The sequence below is a fragment of the Cetorhinus maximus genome, chromosome 4 (genome assembly GCF_964194155.1).
Source record: "Cetorhinus maximus chromosome 4, sCetMax3.hap1.1, whole genome shotgun sequence".
NCBI classification, from domain to species: domain Eukaryota; kingdom Metazoa; phylum Chordata; class Chondrichthyes; order Lamniformes; family Cetorhinidae; genus Cetorhinus; species Cetorhinus maximus.
In genome coordinates this window covers 52208666-52233884 of record NC_135882.1, presented here as the reverse complement: position 1 = coordinate 52233884, position 25219 = coordinate 52208666, and the positions used below count along the sequence as shown (strand labels likewise).

At 41.5% G+C, this 25219-nt stretch overlaps 1 protein-coding gene across 2 annotated transcripts in view; it reads left to right on the top strand.

The window, feature by feature from the left end:
* LOC144679621 (proton-coupled zinc antiporter SLC30A8-like) overlaps window positions 1–24486 on the top strand; it is a 49108-nt gene extending 24622 nt beyond the window's left edge. For both annotated transcript variants that reach the window (XM_078540193.1, XM_078540194.1), the window contains exons 4-7: window positions 6464–6650; window positions 12922–13027; window positions 17821–17955; window positions 21121–24486. In XM_078540193.1, coding sequence (XP_078396319.1) covers window positions 6464–6650; window positions 12922–13027; window positions 17821–17955; window positions 21121–21266 — 574 coding nt within the window. In that variant the 3' untranslated portion in view covers window positions 21267–24486. The remainder of the gene's footprint in view (window positions 1–6463; window positions 6651–12921; window positions 13028–17820; window positions 17956–21120) is intronic.
* The last annotated feature ends 733 nt before the right edge of the window (window positions 24487–25219 follow it).

The window sequence follows — 25219 nt, the reverse complement described above, 5'->3', positions numbered from 1 at the left end:
GGGGCTGTTCCTAGGTCTCAGGAGGACTGGTTCACAGTTGGCAAGAATTTTACTGAGGCCTTCCAAGGACAAACTGGGCCAAATTTCTGGGGCAGCCTGGAAGCTTCACTAGCCATATTCCAGTGACATGGCAGGTGGATGCTGCAGGGTCTCCCCACTGTCTGAAAATTTTCAGGAGCTGTTTAACCAAGTGATATTAGGTTCCATTCCATTTTCTGCTCACCCATCAAGAGTTATGTCTGATTTCCATCCAGGCTCCAACTGCCACTTCGTCTGCATGGTATAGCAAACGTCATGGAGGTCTCTCTACTTCCCAATAGCAATGATGCCTTTTCTGTTTGAAATTCTTGCTGTAAATGAACATCATATCCTCAAATAACTGTTTTGCAATTTTTTATGTTTGTTGAAAATGATTTTCGTCAATGACTTTGTGGTAGTAATGCCATCCCATTGTTTCTTTGTGTTTGGTTTACAAATAAAAATCTGCTAGGCACTTTTTCATGATGACAATTCCTTTTTAATATTCTAACATACAATTTAGGAGCAGGCCATTCGACCCCTCAAGCCTACTCCACCATTTAATTAGATCATGGTTGATCTGATTGTGGCCTCAATTCCACTTTCCTTCCTACCCCCATACCCTTTGACTGCCTTGTTAATCAAGAGTCTATCAACCATCAATAGTGGGCAATTTGCTAGAATCTATTATGAGGGACGTGGTTTCAGAACACTTAGAAAATCATAATATAATTAAGATGAGTCAACATGGATTTATGATAAGGAAATTGTGTTTAACAAATCTGTCAGTTTTTTGAGGATGTAACCATTAAGATGGATAAGGGGGAACAAGTGGATGTACCATATCTGGATTTTCAAAAGGCCCTCGATATAGTGCTATGTAAGGGGAAATTGGCAAGCTGTAACTAGCAGGGTACTGCAAGGATCAGTACTTGGACCTCCAGTTGTTTATGAGCTACATTAATGATTTAGATGAGGAGATTGAGTGTAACATTTCTTAGAGATAAAAACAAAAAACTGCGGATGCTGGAAATCCAAAACAAAAACAGAATTACCTGGAAAAACTCAGCAGGTCTGGGAGCATCGGCGGAGAAGAAAAGAGTTGACGTTTCAAGTCCTCATGACCCTTCTGGTAATTCTGTTTTTGTTTTGTAACATTTCTTAGTTGGCTAACAATACAATGTTAGGTGGGAAAGTAATGGTGAGCAAAGATGTTGCAAAGGAATACTGACCAGTTGGATGAATGGGCAAAAGCATGGCAAATGGAATATAATGTGGCAAAGTTTGAAGTTATCCACTTTGGTAAGGAAAATAAAAAAGCCAAATACTTTTTGAATGGTGGGAAATGTTTACATTTCAGAGGGACGTCTTTCTACATAAATCATAGAAAGTTAACATGTAGGTGCAGCAAGCAATTAGGAAGGCAAATGGTATGCTAGCTTTGGTTCCAAGGGAATCCCGGATAAGAGTAAAGAAATCTTACTATAATTATCCAGGGAATTGGTGAGGCCATACCTGGACAATTGTGTGCAGTTTTGATCTCTGCAACCAAGGAAGTACAAACTTGCCCTCAAGAGAGAGCAATGGAAGCTCATTAGACTGGCTCTTAGGATGAGAGAATTGTTTTAATGAAGCGAGATTGAGTAGACTAGGCCTATGTTCCCTGGAATTTAGAAGAATGAGAGATGATCTCACGTAACATAAATTTTTAAGGGGCTTGACAGAGCAGATGCTGAGAAAATGGTGCCCCTGACCAGGGAATTGAGAACACGGGGTCACAGTCTCCTGAAGGCATCAGCCATTTAGGGCTGAGATGAGGAGAAATTTCTGCACTCAAAGGGTTGTGAATTCTCAATCCCAGAAAACACCAGATACTCAGTCGTTGAGTGTATTCAAGGCAGAGGTTGATGGACTGTTGTATACTAAGGGAATTAGGGATTATGGACGATAGTGTAGGAAGGTAGAATTGAGGTAGAAGGTCAACCATGATCTCATTGAATGGCAGAGCAGGCTCGAAGAACCAAATGGCCTATACCAACTCCTTGTTCTTAAACCAGGCAGTGTGGAAGTTTAAATGAAGCAATGGAGGATCAGTTGCCTGGCATACAACTCACCCAATAGTTAGTAAAGAACCAGCTGTCTGCCATAAGTCCCAGTCCAATTGTCACTAAAGGATCAATTTCTTGATATACATCCCATCCAGATTTCATTTGCATTGAAGTCAATGGAAAGGAAAATCAGGCAGGGTGTGTAATGGGCGGCCAATCCAATAGCATCAGTTTTCTGTCCACGAACCAGTTCAAAGGTAACCCCCATCATGTTACACATAGCGTTTGATTATTTCTATCTGTACTTGCCCTTCCCTGAATTCCAAGTACTGATCGGGTATTTGTTCTGTCCCTTTGTAAAGGTGTTAATTGACTCAACATTAAGATGGTGCCTCACACAGCAAGCGTGCCTCTGTTCTAACCTGTGTGTAAACAGCATGCTGGAAGATATTATTTTTCTAAATAAAAAACAGTCAGTTTGAAATTCCAGTAAAGGATAAATTCCTCTGCTAGTTTAGAGAGACTTTAAATACAATTCCTTTAAATGGATTAATGCCTCCACTAAAATCATAGAGAGAGGATATTTAAATGAGCATGTTAAGCATTTATATCTATTTTCTGACCATGTAATTTCAAGGATGCTGTTTTTAAATGATTCAGATTTCATAGGATCATACAATGCAGAAAGAGGCCATTGTGCCTCTGTTGGCTCTTTGAAAGAATTATCTAATTGGTCTCATTCCCCTGCTCTTTCCCCATGGTCTTGAAAATATTTCCATTTTAAGTATGTGTACAATTCCCTTTTGAAAGTTGCCACTGAATTTGCTTACACCACCCTTTCAGACATTACATTTGTAACTTGCTATTAAAAAATAAAATGCTATATCCCCTCCAATTACTTTGCCAATTATCTTAATCTGTATCTGGTTATTGACCCTGCAACCAATGGAAACAGTTTCTTCTTATTTACTCCATCAAAACCCTTCCCAATTTTGAACACCACTATTAAGTCCCAGTAATCCTCTTTGCTTTGAGGAGAACAATCCAAACTTCTGAAATCTCTTCAAGTATCTGATGTCCCTCATGCCTGGTATAATGTTAGTAATGCATGTCTATAACTTCTCAATTATCTTGACATGCTTCCTGAAATCTGATGGCTATAATTGGACACAAGCGTCCAGCTGAGGCCTTACCAGTGATTTATAAAGTTCTGACTTTTTTTTAAAATGGTCCTTGTTTTTGTACTCTATGGCTGGAATTTTCTGGCCCCATTGGCATCAGGCGTCATGGGGGGGCGGGGGGGGTGACAATATGGAGAGAAGGCCAAAAATCAGTTTTATGCTGCCGTGAAACCAGTTTGCGATCGTCTGCTCCACACAGCAATGGCGAGCCGCTTTTCCCACCGCCGCATGTCGGGAACCTAATTTCAACACTTTAGCATCTCATTATAAGCCCTGCTCGCCGGAATGATCCCTCCCAAGCTGGAGCTGGATCATCCGGGCATGCCGATGTGTTTCACAACTGTACATAAGCGACATGCACCTGGAGAGCTGCACTTCACTCAGGACTCTGAGGTTTGTTTGTCCAACTTGCTTCAGGCAGCACTCACAATCATCAGCGCCAGGCTTCACAGGCAGCACCACATCACTTTTAAGGGGGCTCACGGGCAGGTGTATACCTACCAGATCAGCCATAAGGCGGAGGTGGCTTTTCAACAGTTGCAGGGCTAGGGCTTCCTTAGGGAAGGGGGAGAAGTGGCCTCAGGCAAGGGAAAATGCTGCAGGGTGAGGGATGTACAGGGGCAGGGGGGTATCCCAGAGTGTGTGTGGGGGCACATGTTGACCTATGCAAGTGGCCTCAAGATGGTGAGGGCTGAGGAGGCAGTCTTCAAGGGAGATAAAGTCGGATGGTGATGTGAGGGTGTGTGTGAGAGAGAGTGGTGATGTCCCTTGAGCTGGCAGTGAGTGAAATGCCAGTGAATATGTGATGGCCTCGTGAGTGTGAGTTTAGATTGATGGGATGGCTGCTTTACCCTGACATCACGGATGAGATCATTCATCCGTTTTCTGCACTGGATGGCCAACTTCTTGTGTGCAGCATTGGCACTGACCACCTTTGCCACCACCACCCAAGTTGTGGTGGTGAGACTGTGGGGATAGGACATTGCGGCCACCCTCCACGGTGTCCAGAAGGCTTTCCAGGGATGTGTCACTGAATCGGGAGCGGCACTCTTCTTGGCTTTTGTGGCCATGTCTTCATCGGTGCCCTCCTGGGCTACAAGCATTGAGAAGTGTGCACGCAGCTGCAATTTAAATATGGTGCCCTGCGTGAGGAAGCAGCAAGGTAACGGCATGATGGGCAAATCGGAGGCCACCTGCCAGCAAGACGCTGTGTTTCCTGTGGCTGCATAATTAATGAGGCAGGAATGGGATGATACGGCGTGAAAACCCGCCATTGAGATCGGCAGGTAAAACGACTTTTTTCCCGCTTGCTACTAGACTTTGTGCAAATCTGGGACGATTTCACCCTGTGTCTCTGTTTATAAAACCAATGAACCTGTAGGCTTTTTAAAAAGCTTTATCAACTTGCCCTACCACATTTGTATATGTGAAGCCCTTAGGGCTGCCTGTTCTTGCACCCCCTTTAAAATTGTACTATTTAGTTTAGGTTGTCTCCTTAATGCATCCTTCGAAATGTAGCACTTCAGACTTCCCTGCATTAAATTTCATCTGCCCTGTATCAGTCCTTTTCACCAGTCTGTCTTATGACCTCCTGAAGTTTGCTACTATGCTCCCAACTGTTTGCTACATTTCCAAATTTTGTATGATCTGCAATCTTTGAAATTATGCCTGCTATATCCAAATCCATATACATCATTAATATATCAAGAAGAGCTATGGCCCTAAAACAGATACCTGAGAGGCATAATTCCTCCCCCCCCCACCCAGCCTCAAAAAAACTTTCACCACCACTCTCTACCTCCTGTGTCTCAGCCAATTTTGTATCTAAGTTGCCAGTTCCCCTTTAATTCTTGGGTTTCAATTTTGCTGATAAGTCTATTATGTGTCACTTTATCAAACGCCTTTGAAAGTTCTTAAACGCAACATCACCTGTAGTACCTTCATCAACCCTCTATTATTGCATCAAAGAATTCAAGTTTGTCAGACATGATGTACCTTCAATAAATTTTTAGGGGTGTCATTTATTAACTGATGTTCTTCCAAGTGACAATTAATTTTGCCCAGGATTATGGTCCTAAAATGTTTCTCCACCACGGACATTAGGCTGACTGACCTATAGTTACCAGATTTATCCACTCCCATTTTTTTGAACAGGGGCGTAACTTTTTCAAGTTTTCAGTTATTTGGCATCACTCCCATATCCAATGAGGATTAAAGGGTTGTAGTCAAAGCCTTTGATATTTCCACCCTTACTCCCTTCAGCAACCAAGGGTGCATCCCTTCTGGACTGGTGACTTTTCTATTTTGAGCTCTGACAACCTTTTAATTACCTCCTCTTTATCTATTTTTATCCTATTCGATTTCTCTACTCCATTTTCCTTTACTATGACATTGTGAGAATCCACATTTTGGTGAGCATGTCATCTGCCTCCACAAGAAGATTACCTTTATAGCCACTAATTGGCCCACACTTACTTTGACTATGGATATATACGTTGGTAAAAGACTTCAGTATTCCCTGTTATGTTACCTTCTAATCTTTACTCATGCATTCTCTTTGTCCCTCTTGTTTCCTTTTTCAGTTCTCTTCTGCATTTTCTGTGTTCTGCTTGATTCTCAACTATATTATAAACCTGACTTCTACAGTATTATTGCTGCATAATCAAAAAGCAAAACACTAATATTCTTGTTTACCTCTAAAATGTTATATATTATTTCCATGCTAGTTTGACATTCACCATTATGTTTCTGTCATATATGTGTGTAAATAAAACATTTTTTTAAAAATTGCATTTATGAAGCACTTTTCACAACCTCAGGATGTCCTAAAGCCAATGAAATACTTTTGCAGTTTAGGTGACTATTGTAGTAATTATAATGTAGGAAATTTGGACACAAATAGCAGCGAGTCTCAGTAGTAGGGTGCAAGGTGAACCCTCAAGCTTTAAATTCAAAGTTAAGAGTGCTACCACTGAATGAAGGTACCACCTTTCCTAATTAAGGAGAAAATAAAATCTTTTAACTCTTAATAGAAAAGAAAAAATAAAATGATTTTTATTCAATGAACTGTGCAGAAGCGAACCCGAACCACTTATTACAATTTCTATGATGAGAAAGAAATGAAAACTCAAATCATAATATTCCATGTAATAGCTATACATTACAGCTTCCTAATGAAGCTTAAAAGCAAAACTCATCTAATCTTATCTTTTCCAGAATGGGATTGGCACTTCATCAGGGTGGTCATGGTCACAACCACAGTGCAACTTATATCGAACATTCAGTGGAATCTGTTCATAGCCATCAGCCAAATGCTAGCATTCGAGCCGCTTTCATCCATGTTGTGGGAGATTTCTTACAAAGCCTCAGTGTGCTAATTAGTGCCCTTATAATTTTCTTCAAGGTCAGTTACCATAATTTGTTAATAATTCTGGGTCAACAAAACTTTTCAAGTTCCATTTCATTTTGCTATTTTACTGTACCAAGTAGATGGACAAATTATGCTTGCTACCCTTGACTGAGGCTGCAAGCTAAACTGCCAAAAATAACTCTTTCCAATCTACACCTTCACACTGTTGCTTCAATCTGGAAATATTGCCGAATGCCTATTTAAAAAGGTGAATTTGCAAATCAAGTTTACAACACAAATAAAAACAGTGCTGGAAAAACTCAGCAAGTCTGTGGTGAGAAAAACAAAGTTAACGTTTCAAGTTGAATATGACTCTTCAGAGCTGGATTTTCAGCACTTTCTGTTTTTATTTCAGATTTTCAGCATCCACAGTATTATGCTTTTATGTTTACAACACAGCCTACCAACTGGACCCATTTTCACTGACTCATATACAAGCTCCATTATAGAATGACATTGGCTCTCTTTCTGTATACTTTTTTAAAAAAATCCCAGCGTCTCAAATCTCTCCCCTTGCTGCAAAAGATGATATTTAACAGAATGCAGCTGGCCCAGACAGGAACAAGTACACTAATTTGCATTGACCAGTCAATTTGAATAAACCATGTTTAAATTCTTGAAGTCTGTGAGCATAAAGGCGCTGACGCGAAAGAGGAGTTGAGGCCTGGGGCAGATCAGCCATGATCTTATTGAATGACGGGGTAGGCTTGAGGAGCCAAATGGCCTACTCCTGCTCCTATTTCTTATGCTCTTATGTTAGAGGGAATAGGCCACATGAAGCTGCAAGTCTCTCAAAGCTCTTTGTGAATATCATCCTTTTCTTGTTATTCCCTTCTACTCACTCAATAACATACTTGCTCACAGACTTAGTTCTTTACTAATACATTGCTGCAAAACACCATGGGCTGGAATTTCATTTGAGAGTCCTGATGCCACCATTGGGAGGAATTGTAGGTCAGGAACTCACATATGCTCACGCCAGGACCCAGAGGGTGATTTCCAAAGAGGTAGCCAATTAAGTGGCTGCCTCAGGGAGCCCCAAAAATTAAAGATAGCAGGCAGGTCCGGAGGCTGGAGGGCCTATTGGAGCCTCTTCCACTGCCATGTGCCCCTGGAATGGGGGATTCGCTGACACCAACATATTCTCACGATGTGGCCCTAGCTATCTCCCTGGTCCTCTCCTCCACAGTCCTCACTGCTCCTCACATTCTTCACGGTCTTTAGCACTCAGGCCCTGAACTGACTGGTCCAGGCTCTTAACTAACTGGTCCAGGCCAAGGAGAGTGCCATGTACATTGTGCAGGACATTATGCTGCTCCTACATGCACTGCAGTTGCTGCTGCATGTGGCTCTCTGTGAGGTTGGCAACCCTCTCATGGGTGGAACACCTGCGGAAGAATCCCCGAGCTCATCTGCACCATGGACTCCTCAATTCGCAGCACATGAGCTCACAGTGCCTGAGGGAACTCTGCCAGTCAGTCACTCATCTGCTGCAGGTCCAAATAATGATCCCCAAACAATGACTCCTGAGGCCCTACCTCAATGTCCTGCAGAACATCACTGCGACTGCCCTCCATTCTGAATGGGACTGCCCACAGATGCCTATACCTCAGACACCTCCTCCTGCACAATAGTGCTGTGCTCCTCACCCAGTGCACTCAACTTTAAAACCATGCATGGACCCACTGGGGTGATTGTATCTTTTCTGGTGTCTGCGCTGGTGTGACGTTGCTTTTTCGGACAAGTTTTCCTCCTCCTGGTGTCGGAGGCGCTACTCGCAGCGGGACCACAATGCTAGAACCTGTGTGAGACACAAGAGAAGCTAATGAGAAGTAGGCCTGGAGGTCCTCAACATTACTCATTGATGGGTCATTCCACAAAACCCATTGCTCAGCATGCAGTCAGACTAGGCATTCCTCACAGATTCAGTGCCACTCTCCACCTTCCAAACCCTCGACCCCCCCACCCACTCCAGAATCACAGAATCACATGGTGCAGAAGAGGCCCTTTGGCCCATCGAGTCTGCGCTGACACGTGAGAAACACCTGACCTACCTACCTAAACCCATTTACCAGCACTTGCCCCATAGCCTTGAATGTTATGACGTGCCAATTGCTCATCCAGGTACTTTTTAAAGGATGTGAGGCAACCTGCCTCCACCACCCTCCCAGGCAGTGCATTCCAGACTGTCACCACCCTCTGGGTAAAAAAGTTTTTCCTCACTTCCCCCCTAAACCTCCTATCCCTCACCTTGAACTTGTGTCCCCTCGTGACTGACCCTTCAACTAAGGGGAACAGCTGCTCCTTATTCACCCTGTCCATGCCCCTCATAATCTTGTACACCTTGATCAGGTCACCCCTCAGTCTTCTCTGCTCCAACGAAAACAACCCAAGTCTATCCAAAATCTCTTCATAACTTTAATGTTTCATCCCAGGCAACATCCTGGTGAATCTCCTCTGCACCTCCTCCAGTGCAATCACATCCTCCCTATAATGTGATGACCAGAACTGCACACACTACTCCAGCTGTGGCCTCACCAAGGTTCTATACAACTCCAACATGATCTCCCTACTTTTGTAATCTATGCCTCGATTGATAAAAGCAAGTGTCCCATATGCCTTTTACACCACCCCACTAACATGCCCCTCCGCCTTCAGAGATCTATGGACACACTTGCCAAGGTCCCTTTGTTCCTCAGAACTTCTTAGTGTCATGCCATTCATTGAATACTTCTTTGTCAAATTACTCCTTCCAAAGTGTATCACCTCACACTTTTCAGGGTTAAATTCCATCTGCCCATTTGACCATCCCGTCTATATCTTCCTGTAGCCCAAGACACTCAACTCACTGTTAACCACCCATACAATCTTTGTGTCATCCGCAAACTTACTAATCCTACCCCCCACATAGTGTGTCGTTTTTATAAATGACGAATATAGGGGACCCAGCACAGATCCCTGTGGTACGCCACTGGACACTGACTGCCAGTCACTAAAGCATCCTTCTGTCATCACCCTCTGTCTCCTACAACTAAGCCAATTTTGAATCCACCTTATCAAATTACCCTGCATCCCATGTGCATTTGCCTTCTTTATAAGTCTCCCATGTGGGACCTTGTCAAAGGCTTTGCTGAAATCCATATAAACTACATCAACTGCACTACCCTCATCAAAACACCTAGTCACCTCAAAAAATTCAATCAAATTTGTTAGGCATGACCTCCCTCTGACAAAGCCATGCTGACTATCCCTGATCAAACCTTGCCTCTCCAAGTGGAGATAGATTCTCTCCTTCAGAATTTTCTCCAATAGTTTCCCTACCACTGACGTGAGACTCACTGGCCTGTAGTTCCCTGGCTTATCTCTACAACCTTTCTTAAATAGCGGAACCACATTAGCTGTTCTCCAGTCCTCTAGCACCTCCCCCGTGGCCAGAGAGGAATTAAAAATTTGGGTCAGAGCCTCTGCAATCTCCTCCCTTGCCTCCCCCAGCAGTCTGGGACACAAATCATCCGGACCTGGAGATTTGTCCACTTTTAAGCCTGCCAACACCTCCAATACCTTGTCACTCCCTATATCAATTTGCTCAAGAACCTCGCAGTCTCTCTCCCCGAGTTCGATACCTTTATCCTCATTTTCTTGGATGAAGGCGGATGTGAAGTTTTCCAAAACAACATTATTCCCAAGATCCATGACAACCACCACCACACTGTTTTTGCAAACACCCATTCCACTGCCGTGTGTCCCCGGAATGGGGGATTCGTTGTCACCAACGTATTCTCATGATGTGGCCCTAGCGATCTCCATGGTCCTAACAGACCTCAGCATTGAGTTCCCATCCCCAGTCCGTAGCGTTTCATGGATGTTGTGCACCTGTTTCTGCTGTGAGGGCAATAGGGAGAGGGAGATGAGGTAGTGCACTGCTGCATGATGAAGGGAATCTCCTCCACATGATTTGAAACAACATCTGCTCTTTAGCAGCCTTCCTCAAAAGCCCCGGGCGCTGCGTCAGTAACCTGGGAACACTCTGCAAAGGTTGTGGAACAGTATGTGCCCTGGGACTCGGAGATGGTTTGCATATTGCATGCTGCAATCAATTATCTGGAAGTCTCGCTCGCCTTTCTAGAATGTAACAGATCATTGAACTTCTTGTGGCACTGAACCCAGTTTCACCAATGCTCCCCAAGGTGCTCACCACCTGCACCATCTGTATACATCCCTCTTGGTCATGATTGTGGTTGTCTTGCAGCCTGCTGGGTAGAGAATGTCCGTCCTGTCACTGACCATCTGCACCAGGATGTCCAAGTCATGTTCACTGCGGAATTGGCAGATCCCGGCTCTCCTGGCCGCTCTCTGGCTCCAACATTCTTTGGAGTAGATGAAGTACATGGATTAGCAGTGGATTAGTGTTGTGCATGTGACTGGTGCATCAGTACTTGGCACAATGCCATGATAGTGAGGGGATTGTGCTTCGAGTATTAAATATCAGTGTCAGGTTCACCATGTACAGGCTTGTTGGCCTCATGACTGCTATTCGAGTGCCAGTGTAGCAAAATTCTAAGCGGCCAGGGCTCTTTGAGGAGAACACATGCCATGAGATAAAATAAGGCTAGTTGCTGTCAGGGAATGTGAGGGGCTGTAGAGTTCAGGCCCAAGTGTGGGATGCAGCCCCTGAGCTGGGCTGCTGTGCATGCTTGTAGCGCTGAGCTTGACCTGTTTCATGTTCACATTGGCAGAATGCAGCCACTTACAAGGGAGAGCAGAGAAAGGCAGGGCTAGCACAGTCCTCAGAGCTGGGCCTTCTCAGGCAGCATATCATGACAGCAATGGGTCATGTAATGGGTTGGAAGTTATACTGCAGGTTCTTTCAACTTTCACAGGGGTTGTCAAAGGAGCCTTGATGAGTTGCTGCAGTGCATCTTACAGATGGTATACACTGCTGCCAGCTGGAGAGAGTGAATGTTTACAGTGTTGATGGGGTAGTAATCAAGCGGCTTGCTTTGGCTGGATGGTGTTGAGCTTCTTGAGTGTGTTTGGAGCTGCACTCATTCAGGCAAGTATGGAGCCATGATCCTGACTTGTGCCATGTAGATGGTGGACAGGCTTTTTGGGGAGTCAGGAGGTGAGTTACCCGTCACAGAATTCCCAGCCTCTGACCTGCTCTTGTAACCACAGTATTTATGTGTCTGGTCCAGTTAAGTTTCTGGTCAATGTTAAGTCCCAAGGCTGTCGATAGTGTGGGCTTCAGTGATGGTACCGCCATTGAAGGTGGTTAGACTCTCTCTTATTAAACATGGTTATTGCCTGGCACTTGTGCGGTGCAACTTTTACTTGCCAGTTATCAGCCCAAACGTGAATGTTGTCCAGGTCTTGCTGCATGTAGGTATGGACTGCTTCATTATCTGTGGAGTTGTAAATGGTGCTGAACACTGCAATCGTCAGTGAACATCCCTACTTCTGACCTTTAATGGAGAGAAAGTCATTGATGAAGCAGCTGTAGATGGTTGGGCCTAGGACACCACCCTGAGGAACCCCTGCAGCGATGTCCTGGGCTGAGATATTTGGCCTTCAACAACCACAACCATCTTTCTTTGTGCTGGGTATGACTCCAACCAGTGGTGAGATTTCCTCGATTCCCATTGACTTCAATTTTGCTAGGGCTCCATGATGTCGCACTCGGGCAAATGCTGTTTTGATGTCAGAGGCACTCAGAGGCACTTTGTTTCTGGAATTCAGCCCTTTTGTCCATGTTTTAACCAAGGCTGTAATGAGATCCAGAACTGAGTGGCCCTGACGGAATGTAAACTGAGCATTGGTGAGCAGGTTATTGCTGAGTAAGTGCCGCTTGGTAGCATTGTCACGATACCTTCCATCACTTTGCTGATGTTTGAAGGTAGACTGATGGGAACATAATTGATGGGATTGGATTTGTCCTGCTTTTTCTAGACAGGACATAACTGAGGAATTTTCCACATTGTCTAAAATGCGAACTATTATCTAAATGCAAAGAGTAAAACATTGAAATCTCCATTACAGGAAGTTAATAACCATATAGACATTAGTAATAAGATGATCCAGCAGCAACACATTGTGCCATGTTGGTACAAAGCATGGGCAGAGGTACAAGTGTCAAGGAGACCTAAAGAGAGAGAAAGGAAATAAAACACATAAAACTTAAAATGGAGTAAGCAGCAACTAATTATATGCTTCATGGAGATATCTGATAAACGTTTAGAATTGGCATTATTATTCTTGTCTCTTTCAGCCTGAATTTAAAATAGCTGATCCGATCTGCACATTTATTTTCTCCGTGTTTGTGTTGGGAACAACAATCACAGTTCTGCGGGATATTTTGTTGGTGCTGATGGAAGGTAATTCTTATCTCTACTATTCTTATTTTAGTTCTATTGTCATTTCAATTCTAGTGACTTAAGAATATGTTCTGATTAGAGACAGTTTGAGGTTTCATCAAGTATGTAACCATTGGCTTCATGATGTCCTCCTAGCACTTTTCATAACGAGTAAGGGAACTATTTCACACAAAGAATAATGGACCTGTGGATTAAGTCACAAGAGGAGATGGTACAAGAAAATTTTTTAAATGGGCTCAAGAAGCAAGTGAATGTGTATCTGGGGAGAGAAAGGATTGAAGAATGTTGTACAAAGATGGAGAAAGATTGCATCAATCAAAAGGCACTGATCTTTTAAGCCTATTGGCCTATTGCTTGTGTTTCTGTTTTACAAGCAGTTGGAACTTTGGATATTGGAAAAATTTACCCTGAAGAATGGTGAAAATGAGGCATAAATTCCCAGATAAACCATTTAATGTTGAGTCAATTAACACCTTCACAAAGGGACAAAACAAGTACCCAATTAGCATTTGGAATTCAGGGAAGTACAGATAGAAATACAGATAGAAATAATCAACATGATGAGGGATATCTTTGAACTGATTGGTGGACAGACAACTGATGGTATTGGGTTGGCGGCCCATTACACACACTCAATGCAAAGGAAATTTGGATGGGATGTATATCAGGCAGCTGATCCTTAAATGGCAATGGACTGGGGCTTAAGGCAGGCAGCTGGTTCTTTACTATTGAGTGAGTTGTATGCCAGGTGTCTGATCCTTTACTGTTTTATTTAAAGCTCCACACTGCTTGGTTTAAGAACATAAGAACATGGAGTTGGTGTAGGCCATTTGACTCTTCGAGCCTGCTCTGCCATTCAATAAGATCAGGGTTGACCTTCTACCTCAATTCTACCTTCCTACGCTATCCCCTATAATCCCTTAATTCCCTTAGCATACAACAATCCATCAACATCTGTCTTGAATATACTCAACAACTGAGCATCTGGAGCTTTCTGGGATAGAGAATTCCAAAGATCCACAACCCTTTGAGAGAAGAAATTTCTCGTCATCTCAGTTCTAAATTGCTAACCCCTTAATCTGAGACTGTGACTCCAAGCTCTTTTTCTCAGCATCTGCCAAGCTCCTTAAGAATTTATATGTTTCAGTGAGACCATCTCTCATTCTTCCAAATTCAAAGGATTATAGGCCTAGTCTATTCAATCTCACCTCATAAAACAATTCTCTCATTCCAACAGCCAGTCTAGTGAGCTTCCATTGCTCTGCCTCGAATGCAAGTTTGTACTTCCTTGGCTACAGAGCCCAAAACTGCACACAGTCGCCCAGGGGTGGTCCACCAATTCCCTGGATAATTATCGTAAGATTTCTTAACTCTGATACGTAATCTCTTTGGAACCAAAGCTAGCATACCATTTGCCTTCCTAATTTCTTGCTGCACCTACATGTTAGCTTTCTGTGACTTATGTAGAAGGACATTAAGGTCCCTCTGAAATGCAAACATTTCCCACCATTCAAAAAAGTATTTGTTTTTTTTTCTTTTTTCTACCAAAGTGGATGACTTCAAACTTTGCCAGATTATATTCCAAATGCCATGTTCTTGTCTACTCATTCAACTGGTCAATATTCCTCTGCAACATCTTTGCTAACCATTACTTTCCCACGTACCTTTGTATCGTTAGCCAAATGTTTCACTCAGTCTCCTCATCTAAATATTAATGTAGCTTGTAAATAGCCAAGGTCCAAGTACTGATCCCTGTAGTACTCTGCTAGTTACAGCTTGCCAATTCCATGAGTTCCAATTTTGAGTAATAACCCCTTATATGGCACCTTTTTGAAGTGAAAATCCAAATACACTGCCTCCACTTGTTCCACCGGGTCCATTTACTAGTTACATCCTCAAAGACTCTGAATGGTTTGTTAAACACAATTTCCATATCATAAATCCATGTTGACTCATCCTAATTATATTATGATTTTCTAAGTTGTGTTGAACTTGTATAATTCACTAGCTCAGCCTCAGCTAGAATATTGTGTTCAGTTCTGGACGCAATACTTTAGGAATGATATAAAGGCATTAGAGAGGGTGTAGAAAAGATTCATGACAATGGTTCCAGGGATGAGGAACTTCAGCTATGATGATAGATTGGAGAAGTTAGGATTGTTTTCCTCAGAGAAAAGAAGGCTAAGAGGAGATTTGATAGAGGTATTCAAAATCATGAGGGGCCTGGACAGAGTCGATAGGGAGAAATTGTTCACACTTGTGAAAGGATCAAGAACAAGAGGGCACAGATTTAAAATAATGAATAAAAGAAGCAGAAGTGATACGAGGAAATGCAGCGAGTGGTTAGAGTCTTTAATGCACTACCTGAGTATGTAGTGGAGGCAGGTTCAATTGAAGCATTCAAAAAGGAATTAGACTGTTAACTAAAAAGGAAGAATGTGCAGGATTACAGGGAAAAGATGGAGGAATGGCACTAGGTAAATTGCACATTCAGAGAGCTGGTGCAGACACGATGGGCCAAATGGCGGTCTCCTGCATCATAACAATTCTGTGATTCTGGAGTGTCCTGATACCATGCCCTTAATAATAGATTCTAGCAGATTTCCCACCACTATATTAGATAGATTCTTGATTGACAAGAATCAAAGGGGAGGGGGTAGGAAGGAATGTGGAGTTGAGGCCACAACCAGATCAGCTGTGATCTTATTAAATGGCAGAGCAGGCTTGAGATGCCGAAAGGCCTACTCCTGCTCCTAATTCGTATGTTAGGCTAAATGACCTATAGTTCCCTATTTTCTTTTTTCTTCCTTTCTTAAATAGTGAGGTTATGTTTGCTACCTTCTAATCTTGGGAACTGTTCTAGAATCTAAGAAATTCTAGAAGACCAAAACAAATGCACCGCTATCTCTGCACTTTTAAAACACTAAGATGCAGTTCATTAGATCCAGGACATTTGTCATCTTTTAGTCCCACTAATTTCTCAAGTACTATTTCTTTACTTATATTATTTTCTTTAGGTTCCTCATTATTGCTAGATCCTTGGTTCTCCATTATTTCCAGAATCTTTTTGTGTCTTCTATCGTGAAGATAGATACAAAGTATTTGTGTCATGGTAAAGACATTGCCTTGTTCCTCTTTATAATTTCGCCTGCCTCTGCTTCATATAGGCCCAAGTTTACTTTCACTAGTCCCTTCCTATTTGCATACATATAGAAATGCTTACAATCTGTTTTTGTCTCTTGTTAGTCTACTCTCATTCTCTCTTCTCTATCCCCATTAGTTTCTTGGTTCTCCTTTGCTGAATGAATTGTAAAATCTTCCTAATCTTCAGGCTTATTACTCTTTATGGCAATACGATATTCCTCTTCCTTTGATCTAATGCTATCTTTAACTCCTCTTTTTAGCCATGGTGGGACCACTTTTTCTGTGAAGTTTTTGTGCCTTAAAGTAATGTATATTTCTTGCAAATTATGTATTAATTATTGAAATGCTAGCCATTGCTTGTCTGCGACATCCCTAATGTAGTTTCTCAACCTACCTTAACCAAGTTTCCCTTCATACCCATATAATTTGGTTTGTTTAGAATTAAGACGTTAGTTCCATACTTAACTGAATCACACTCAAGCTCAATATAAAATTCTATCATATTATGTTCACTCTTCCCTAGAGGTCCCTTTACAATAAGGCTTTAATTAACCCTTTCTTATTACACAATACTAGATCCAAAAGAGCCTGTTCCTAGTTGGTCCCTCAACACACTGATACTGATCTAGAAATCTACCTTGTATACATTACATGAACTCACCCTCCAGTTATTACTGCATATTTGGTTTGCCCAGTCTATATGAAGATTAAAATTCCCCATGATTACTGTATTACCCTTGAGTATTGCAGAAAAAAAGAGACATATTGCCAGAGACATATTTTCGTCTTGCACTCATCAGGATAGAGGCAAGAATACAAAATTTCAAAGGGAATAACAACTGCAAGAGAAAAGGGTGCCAATTGGTTGGCAAGTTGACTCTGATTAGCTGAGGCGTTGCCATGGAGAATGCACCAGGGAAATATTGACCCCATGTATTTGTTTAATTCAAAACAGGCTCAATGCTTGGGCATGTTCTTTCTGCTTGCAGAGGACAGGGCCCTGCGTATGAATATATGTAGTTTCATGTCCAGACATCTCGGGGACCCATGACAGAAACTTGTGACCCTGAGTAGACATGATCTTCGAATCGACGACGATGACAACTAGTTCCCTATTTACCTTTGTCACTGTCACTGCCCCTTCCTGACCCACCTTCATCAAAACTGGAAGAAAGTAGAGATGTAACAGTTTTAAGCAAGTACATTGCCAGGAAAAGGTTTAGGGAAAGAAAGAACAAAAGAGAAGATCTGTGATTGGGTGAAAAGCATAGACCTGACAATGATAGATAGTCAATGAATTTGAGAACATCAAATGAGACAACAAAGAGCATACTATTGCTTTGTAAATTTCAGTACTTCTTTCATAATCAAATCACACATCACAAACCATCAGAAGCTATGTGCACAGTTCAAGGATTCTGTCTTGTGATGAAACACAAGACAGCAATTGACAGCAATGTGATGAAACACAAGCAGCAATTGAGCATTTTTGTTGCTTGGGGCAGGTAGATGTTCCATATCTTAGAAACAGTATGAAAATGCCTAGAATATATATCTAAATGTGTATAAATGCATGTGTAAACATGAATGTAATATAAAATGTAAATAGTATTTAATTTTATTTCTCTGGTGTTTTGGTTCTCATCAAGGTGCGCCAATTGGACTGAATTACAATGCTGTGAAGGAAAAGATTCTGGCCGTTAATGGAGTAAAATCAGTACACAGCCTTCATCTCTGGGCTCTTACCACGAACCAGGTCATCCTTTCAGCTCATGTTGCCACAGGTCAGTAAAGAAACATTTTCAAATGCAATTTCTTGGCTTCATTCAGTCAGCAATATGGTTATATTAGCTATACCTAACTTCTTGTGTAATAGTAGCAAATATGGGCTCTGAATTTCCTCAGTGCCAGTTAATGCTTTTTTTGTGCCACATAGTTACACCATTCACAAGCATAGGGAGCGACACATAGATATCCTGGGGTAAGTTAGTTTAAATATTTTTGCTAATGTATCCTGAGTTTAGAAACTGTGTAAGTTGCTGCCACACAAACCCCACATCCCATTCCCAGGAAACTTCCATTGTACAAGGGTGTACAAGACACTTTATAGTAGTTCAACAGCAAGGTAAAGAGTCAAGAAGTGGTTTTGATGGTAATTTACAGAAAATCATTTGATGTCATCTATCAGCCACAGCATCTGTCCAGATTGGTACAGTCATGCCCATTTAGTTTCTAGCTGTGTAAAGTGACCACCATGCCGGAACAGCAGGCAGAAGAAGCACAATTCTCTTCACTGATGAACACTGCCAAACCATCTTCCAAGAGTTGCAAGAGATGAGTGTCAGACTGTTTTTTTTTTCCATTTATTAAATCAGCAGGGAATAGGCGCTGGCACTGATTCCCTGAAACCGAGGACTGATCAACAGTGCAGAGAGCAGACAAAGGTAGCAGGTCATACTCTCCCATTCCCTCTTACTCATCCCGAATACCACACACTTCACCCTGTTAAAGCAAATCACAACACTGTTACAGACAGAAGGGGGCTTAATTTAAACAGCACTAATTTCTCCTCTCACCACCCATCCGTAAACAGAAAAGTGTTTTGATTTGTTTCCTCTTTGTAAGCAGTGGCACATTTCCCAACCCCTCGGTTTTCGTGTGATCCAAATTTTTATTAATAACCCCACAGCGAACTCGAGATAGGGTGAACTAAAAAAAGGGTCAGTTTATTGCACACATTCAAAACATGAAAGAAGGGTTGCAAAGTCACCTCCTCACTCAGATAGTAAAGAGAGGAGTAGAGAAAAAAGGGTTTTACGCTACATAGACCACTGAGAAAATAAATAGTGTTCCATATGTATTCCAGCATCCAGAATCAAAGCCCAATGATTTATTCCTTCACAGACGTCAGTGGGCTGGAAACTGATGCCGGATAATTCACTTTTCTGGTGGTGTTGACTTCACACGATGAGATAGACATGCAGAGATGAATCAGTCTTGTAGGTGATGATACAGAATTTCCAGTGGAAGCAGTGTAGATGGAGGCCAGGTATTCCACCTGGGCAGAGCTCCTTGTCTGTGAGACTGCTAGTTAGATGGTAAACAGCAGACTGAGCTTTTCAATTCAGCAAGGCAATCTTACTTGTTCCACAAGCCAGAGGCCCATGTCAAATGACTCCAACCTCTCTATCATCATTGACAAAGGATGTGCATCCATCACTTGGATTCCTAAGACTGTTAAATGTCTCGGCCATTAGGAATTGAAAGGAAGGTTGCTGGGCCTATGTCTTAGCAGACGATCCATCGCCTTCTGGCCAGCCTGGGTTATTAGATGCAGTTGGCGTTTGTATAGCTCTCTTTGAAGTTGGACTGTACAGTCCACAGGTTAGTGGCTTCTCAAAGATAACGAGGTGCGAGTTTTCCCGAAACTGCCAGGTAGCTTCTTTTGTTCAGGGGTCACAGACAGATGTAGGTTCAGCCATTTTAAAAGTCTTTGTTCAGTTTTAAAATTTTAGAAATGGCAATGAGCATATCTATATATATTTTAAAGCCTCTCACAATATTTTACCCTTCACACTAAACTCTGGATAAAGGCACACATTACTCCCCTAACAAACACTAAATGTTTTGCACAATCCCAACCCCCTTGCCTCCACTTTAATTAATGTCCTCACACCTCACACTGTTCACTTAACTTCTTCCAGTACAGTTGTCACTCAGACTTAACTGACAACTTTATCCTGACAACCACAACCTTTAATCCCCTCAACTTGCAATAAAATACTTTGTTTCAAAATACACTGGCACTTGTCTCATAATTTGTTATTTATGAACATTACAGTAAGTCAGTAAATAGACCATTCAGTTGGTTCAGATGTCTTCATACAGGGATGGAATCCTGATAAGATCTTGTTGTCCAAAGAGATCTGTTTTGGTGTCATCTGGTAGGGTGTGTAGAAGGAATGGCTGAGTTGCTGCTGCTACAGTTGATCAATTGATAAAGATATACTGTAGAATGTGCCCTCTGGTGCTTCCTACAGCAGCGAATAAAATTACCCCCTGCTTTGTATTACAGACAAGCTGGATGTCCTGAGAAAGGAACCCTTTCCTATTGACATACCTCAGTAGCAGCTTGGCTCCGGTCTTCGGGGCCACGTGTATGCTATAGTAGATGCCTGAACCTTGGGGAATCCAACTATTCTGTAGAAGTCCTTGACTTTGTGTCTCTGCAGTCTAGCTGTGATGCCAAAGTGACCAAATGCAACTGCTCTACGAAAGCAGGCATCTGTCACCTGCATGATCCAGGGCTATAAAACTTGAGGGTTGTTGCAGTGGACAGTGCAGTTGTGGCAGTGGAGCAAGACTACCAATCTTTGTGATGAAGTTGGCAGAGATGCCCAATGATAGGTATCCTGAGAGAGGCACAGCTCGAAGATATGCAGTTCCTCAGAGGTAGTACCCGTGCAGCCTGTATATATGTTGGACAGGGGCCTACCTGGTAGGCTGCTGCTCTCAGCCATAATGTCTGATTCTTCTGCCCTTCCTCTGATTTCCCTTAACCCTACACTTCTTTTCCTAATTCTGTTCTACTTAATTAAATCCTGAATCTTCACTTTGGTCCGAGTATCATGGACATTCTTCTTTCCACCCTTTAAAAGACTTTTTGGTGTCTTCACAGTTACTGGTCTTTCCTGTGGTCATATGCGTTAGAATCATATGCAGCTTACAGGGCACTTAATTTTCCTAAACAGTATAAAACAATAAGCCTGAAGTTCACAGCAAATTATTGGAATGAGACATTAGAGCTGTCAATCTAATAAGAGTGTGATTAAGACACTGATGCTTCCTGTTTATTTATCAGCTAGCATGCTTAGAACCATCTATTTGTATATGCTTAACGAATTGATCGTACTTGCTTAACAATAATTACTTTTCATGTTAATCCACAGCTGACGAAGTGGATCCTCAACAAGTACTTAAGCAAATTACAAAGATAATTTTTGACACTTTCACTGTTCATTCTATCACAATTCAAGTGGAACAGTATTCAGATCAAGAACCAACATGCCTATTTTGCCAGGAACCTAAAGATTAAAGCTACATTAAGAGACAGTACCCATTTTTGTTAGCATGCACTATGTTTGGCAAAACCAGTAGAGCCAAATCTGTTGGTCTCCACTGCATCCATCATCATTTTGTGAAGCTCAGCAAAATCCAAGAAAATGTCTAATTAAAATTCTTGCAAATAATGTGTTACACATTGAATCTGCCTGTGTGCAGAAAAATTAACTGTCCTGGTTTGCTACAACAACTTATCCATTCTGTTTTTGCTGAAATTTCTATCAGAAAAGATGCCATATAAGCTAACAAAAGAACTTTTGAAAGGCTGCACTTTCAACCAGTCACATCACTGTATTTATGTTTTCAAAGTGCTTCCCATTTTTATTTCTGACCTGGCTGAATATATAACCATATAATTAGCATTTATAATATAACAACATAGAAAAAAAATGAATTAATTGCTTCTAAGTCATTGATCCTGAAACACTGAGTTTTCAAAGGACACCTCCAGCAGGAGGCTGACAGAAACACCAAAGAAACAGCCTAAAACTATAATCAATAGACCATGGGCCTTTAAACGTAACCAAATAATTCCCAATTTTGTATTTGCGTTCCTGTCTGACAGTTGTTTCCAACGGTCTGCTTATGAGGGCCGAGGAATCATTTTCTCTCCTTGTCTGCAAACTTATTTCTGTGCTTTGGTACATGTTTGTCTACCTTACAATTAGGTCTAATTGTGAATATGTGCCTTCAGCCTTATTCACCATGCATGTGTGATCTTGTACAGTGCTTTCATTTTTATCCACGTACCTCTGAAAAAACCTACCAATGACTGATGAGAGGGACTGAGAAAGAGATTTACAAACTACAAGATAATGATCTCGAAAATCTGCATCTTCCTCAGCAGCTTTCAGGCAGGCAAGGATGAGTTGTGCAGTAGGATCATATTATAGCAGGTCTGTGTTTGCATGCTAGGGTATTCGTTTAGACGTCCATTTAGTTGCCAGGGGCATGTAAAGCAGCATTTCATAAAGGAATGTTGGACCTCATTAGATTTTCCATCATTCCCACAACAAACACAATTAATGCTTTGAATGCCTGCATAAAATAGACATTCCTTTGACAGGACCAGCCAGTCCTGGGGTAAAGAAGGAGCATGATTCACAAGAAGATTAAGGATGAGGAAGGCTATGTGGCCTACCTTGATTCAGAGAGATTTTAACATTCTGCCTTCCCCTCCCTCTCTACCCCCATCACCGCAATTGTTTCTTGAATTGTTGCAGTGTTCTTGCTGCCACTATTCTGGAAATTGATTGAAGACTTTCCTGATATTAGTCCTAAACTTTCTTGTTACTGGGTCGAAACAATGGGAGCTTTTTTTCTTTAAAGCGTATGAGTGCATATGCATAGAAAGTGAAGAAGATTAGGTTAAATTGTACATGGAAAGATAAAAAATATGATGAATATTAGTAGCTTTACTGCCACAATTTAATGTAATATTTTGGGGTTTTTTTTCTATATCCTTAACAATTAATGGATTTGATAAATCAAGGTCACTCGTTTATAATATCCGCAAAAGTATGGATATCATCGCATTATTTGAACTGAAAATACAACTGATAATCCCATGATACTTTGGAATAAAAATTTAATTTTAGTTAACTAATCAACTAATTAATAAGTGGCTCTTAGGATATATTATATGTTACATAGAATAAAGCAGGCTATCCCCTGACTCAATGTGAGCAATGCAAAAGCAGATTGCTAATAAAATGAAAATCGACTACAATGCATAGTTCATGGGATCAGAGAGAGAGGTCCCACGATTTGTATGACTTCAGGATACTTCTGGGCACCTCCCCCAACCAGAAAGTTGGATAGTGCAACCAGAGCAGCTGAAAGATACTTCAAGAGAGAGTGAGGGATTAACCCAGCATCTTGCTTTCTGGCCGGTCACTCTTCAGCCAATACAATTGCTTTCATCAAACTTACCATTGCCAAATGGACACACTGAGTTCCTTTAAGGGCTGAGGTCACAGCATATCCTCACATAGGGAATCATTGCCTTTTGGCCCCCCCTCTCCTCATAATAATGACATTCTTTGGGGTACATGGAAATGCTACTGCAACTAAGCAACAAGAAACTCGAATGCAATGCTGAGATCTGGTGTATTTGGGCCATGGTCTAAGTTCCAAATGTTCTGCTGCAGTTGCACTGAAGTGAAAGTATGCCAGTTGGACAAGAATTTTGACCCAGTTGCATCTAATGCACTTTCTTCCCATGTGAATAGTTTGAGCCCCACAATTTAATTTACTATAATATTCTGAACAAATATGGAAACAAGGTTATAACATGTAGTAAGTGGGGGGTCAGTAAGTTTGACAAAGTTCCCTTAGAATTTGCAGTCAGAAACCAATAGCAACAAGCAGATGGTGAACCAATGAAATTGTTTCAAATATTTTAAAATTCCTTTCAGTTGCCATCTTGAACTTTCACTCGCTGAGAAATATAGTAGTCAAAATAAAGCTTGTAACATAATAAAACATTCAAAATTCACAAGAAAATTATTAGGCTTACCTGTATTGTGTGCAAAATGTTTTAATGTTCTTCATCAGAAGTTTATCTATCTGGGAAGTCTAGTTTTGAATTAATCTGTTGGTTTCCAAGAACAACATTTCTTGAGCTAAAGAGACTCAAGAAAATGGTACTTTATTTTTGAGCAGCTCTCTGTGTCTACAGCTCCAAGAATATGTTTGACTGACAGCAAGACTGACCAATTCACCCTGTGTAGAAGACTTGCTCCTTTGAAGACTTGCCACTTTCCTCTGATCTCTGGTCCAGTAATGGAGAAGCGTTGACAGATCTAAGAAAAGAGAAAAATATTTTTGGGAACACAATGCAAATAAGCAGAATTTGTTTTTTCCTCATGAAATATGTCAGAACAAAGTAAAGAGAGTCCTTCAACTCGTTCTGAGGTAATTTTCTGAAAACAATTATTTATAGTATATTACATGTGATAAATGAAACATTTCATTTTAAATTTGACATTGTTTAATCTCTGTAATTTGTAATATATGCCAATCGATTACATCAGCTACATTCCTGTTATTTATGTTTATGTCAGAACTGTAAAACTAAAAACAAAATGATTAATAGATAAGCAGCAAAAATTGTAGCACTGTCATTATTTCAGTTTGGAGGTGGTTCTGAATAAAAGTCCTGAAATGAAACATATTTAATTTAAGTAGAATCTTTCTGTAACACTTAATACTGTACTAGTAAAGAAGAAAAGATGCAAATTAGTCTGATCATAAGTTTTTTTATATCTCTTGGCTCTTGCTTTAGGCAGTCATTTTGGTGACAGTGAAAACTAGTGCTAAATGGGTATCGTGCAAATAAGACTAGCCTGTTTGGAAATCTGGTTTTAGCATAAAATTTTGGCCCTAATTGGTGATTGCCAAAATTTAAAATTGTCGGAAGGTGCTAAATAGACCTGAAGGCCTAGCACTTAAGCCTAGCACTTAAGCACTGATTAGACTCAATTTTTGTGGAATGGCCTATGTGGGCACCACTCACGCATTTTTTCTGAAGATGTGGAATGTACTGGCTGGCAGAGCCTGGTGGAGGGGCGTTGTTTTGTACCCACAAGAGTACCTTCCCCTCGAGTCCCTTTCTCCTGCAGCAGCTGGCGCTGCTCTGCCCAGCCTCATCTCCTCCTCCCATTTCTTCTCCAGCCAAAAGGGTCTCCTAGCAAGATGCTGATGATCAGGCACTTCTTTTCTTCCAGTGGTTTCTATAAGGTGCCCAATAAGGTAGAGTGGCACAGCACTTACTCACTTTAGGCGAAGCCCTAAGGGAATTTCCAGCATAATCATAGGTAGAATCTTGATGGAATCTTGTAAGAGTGTTCTAGAGAGTCCCCTGATGTGTTTCAAAAACCCTCTTCAAACCTGCAGCAAAAAGTGAACAGTAGGAGGTGAGATACA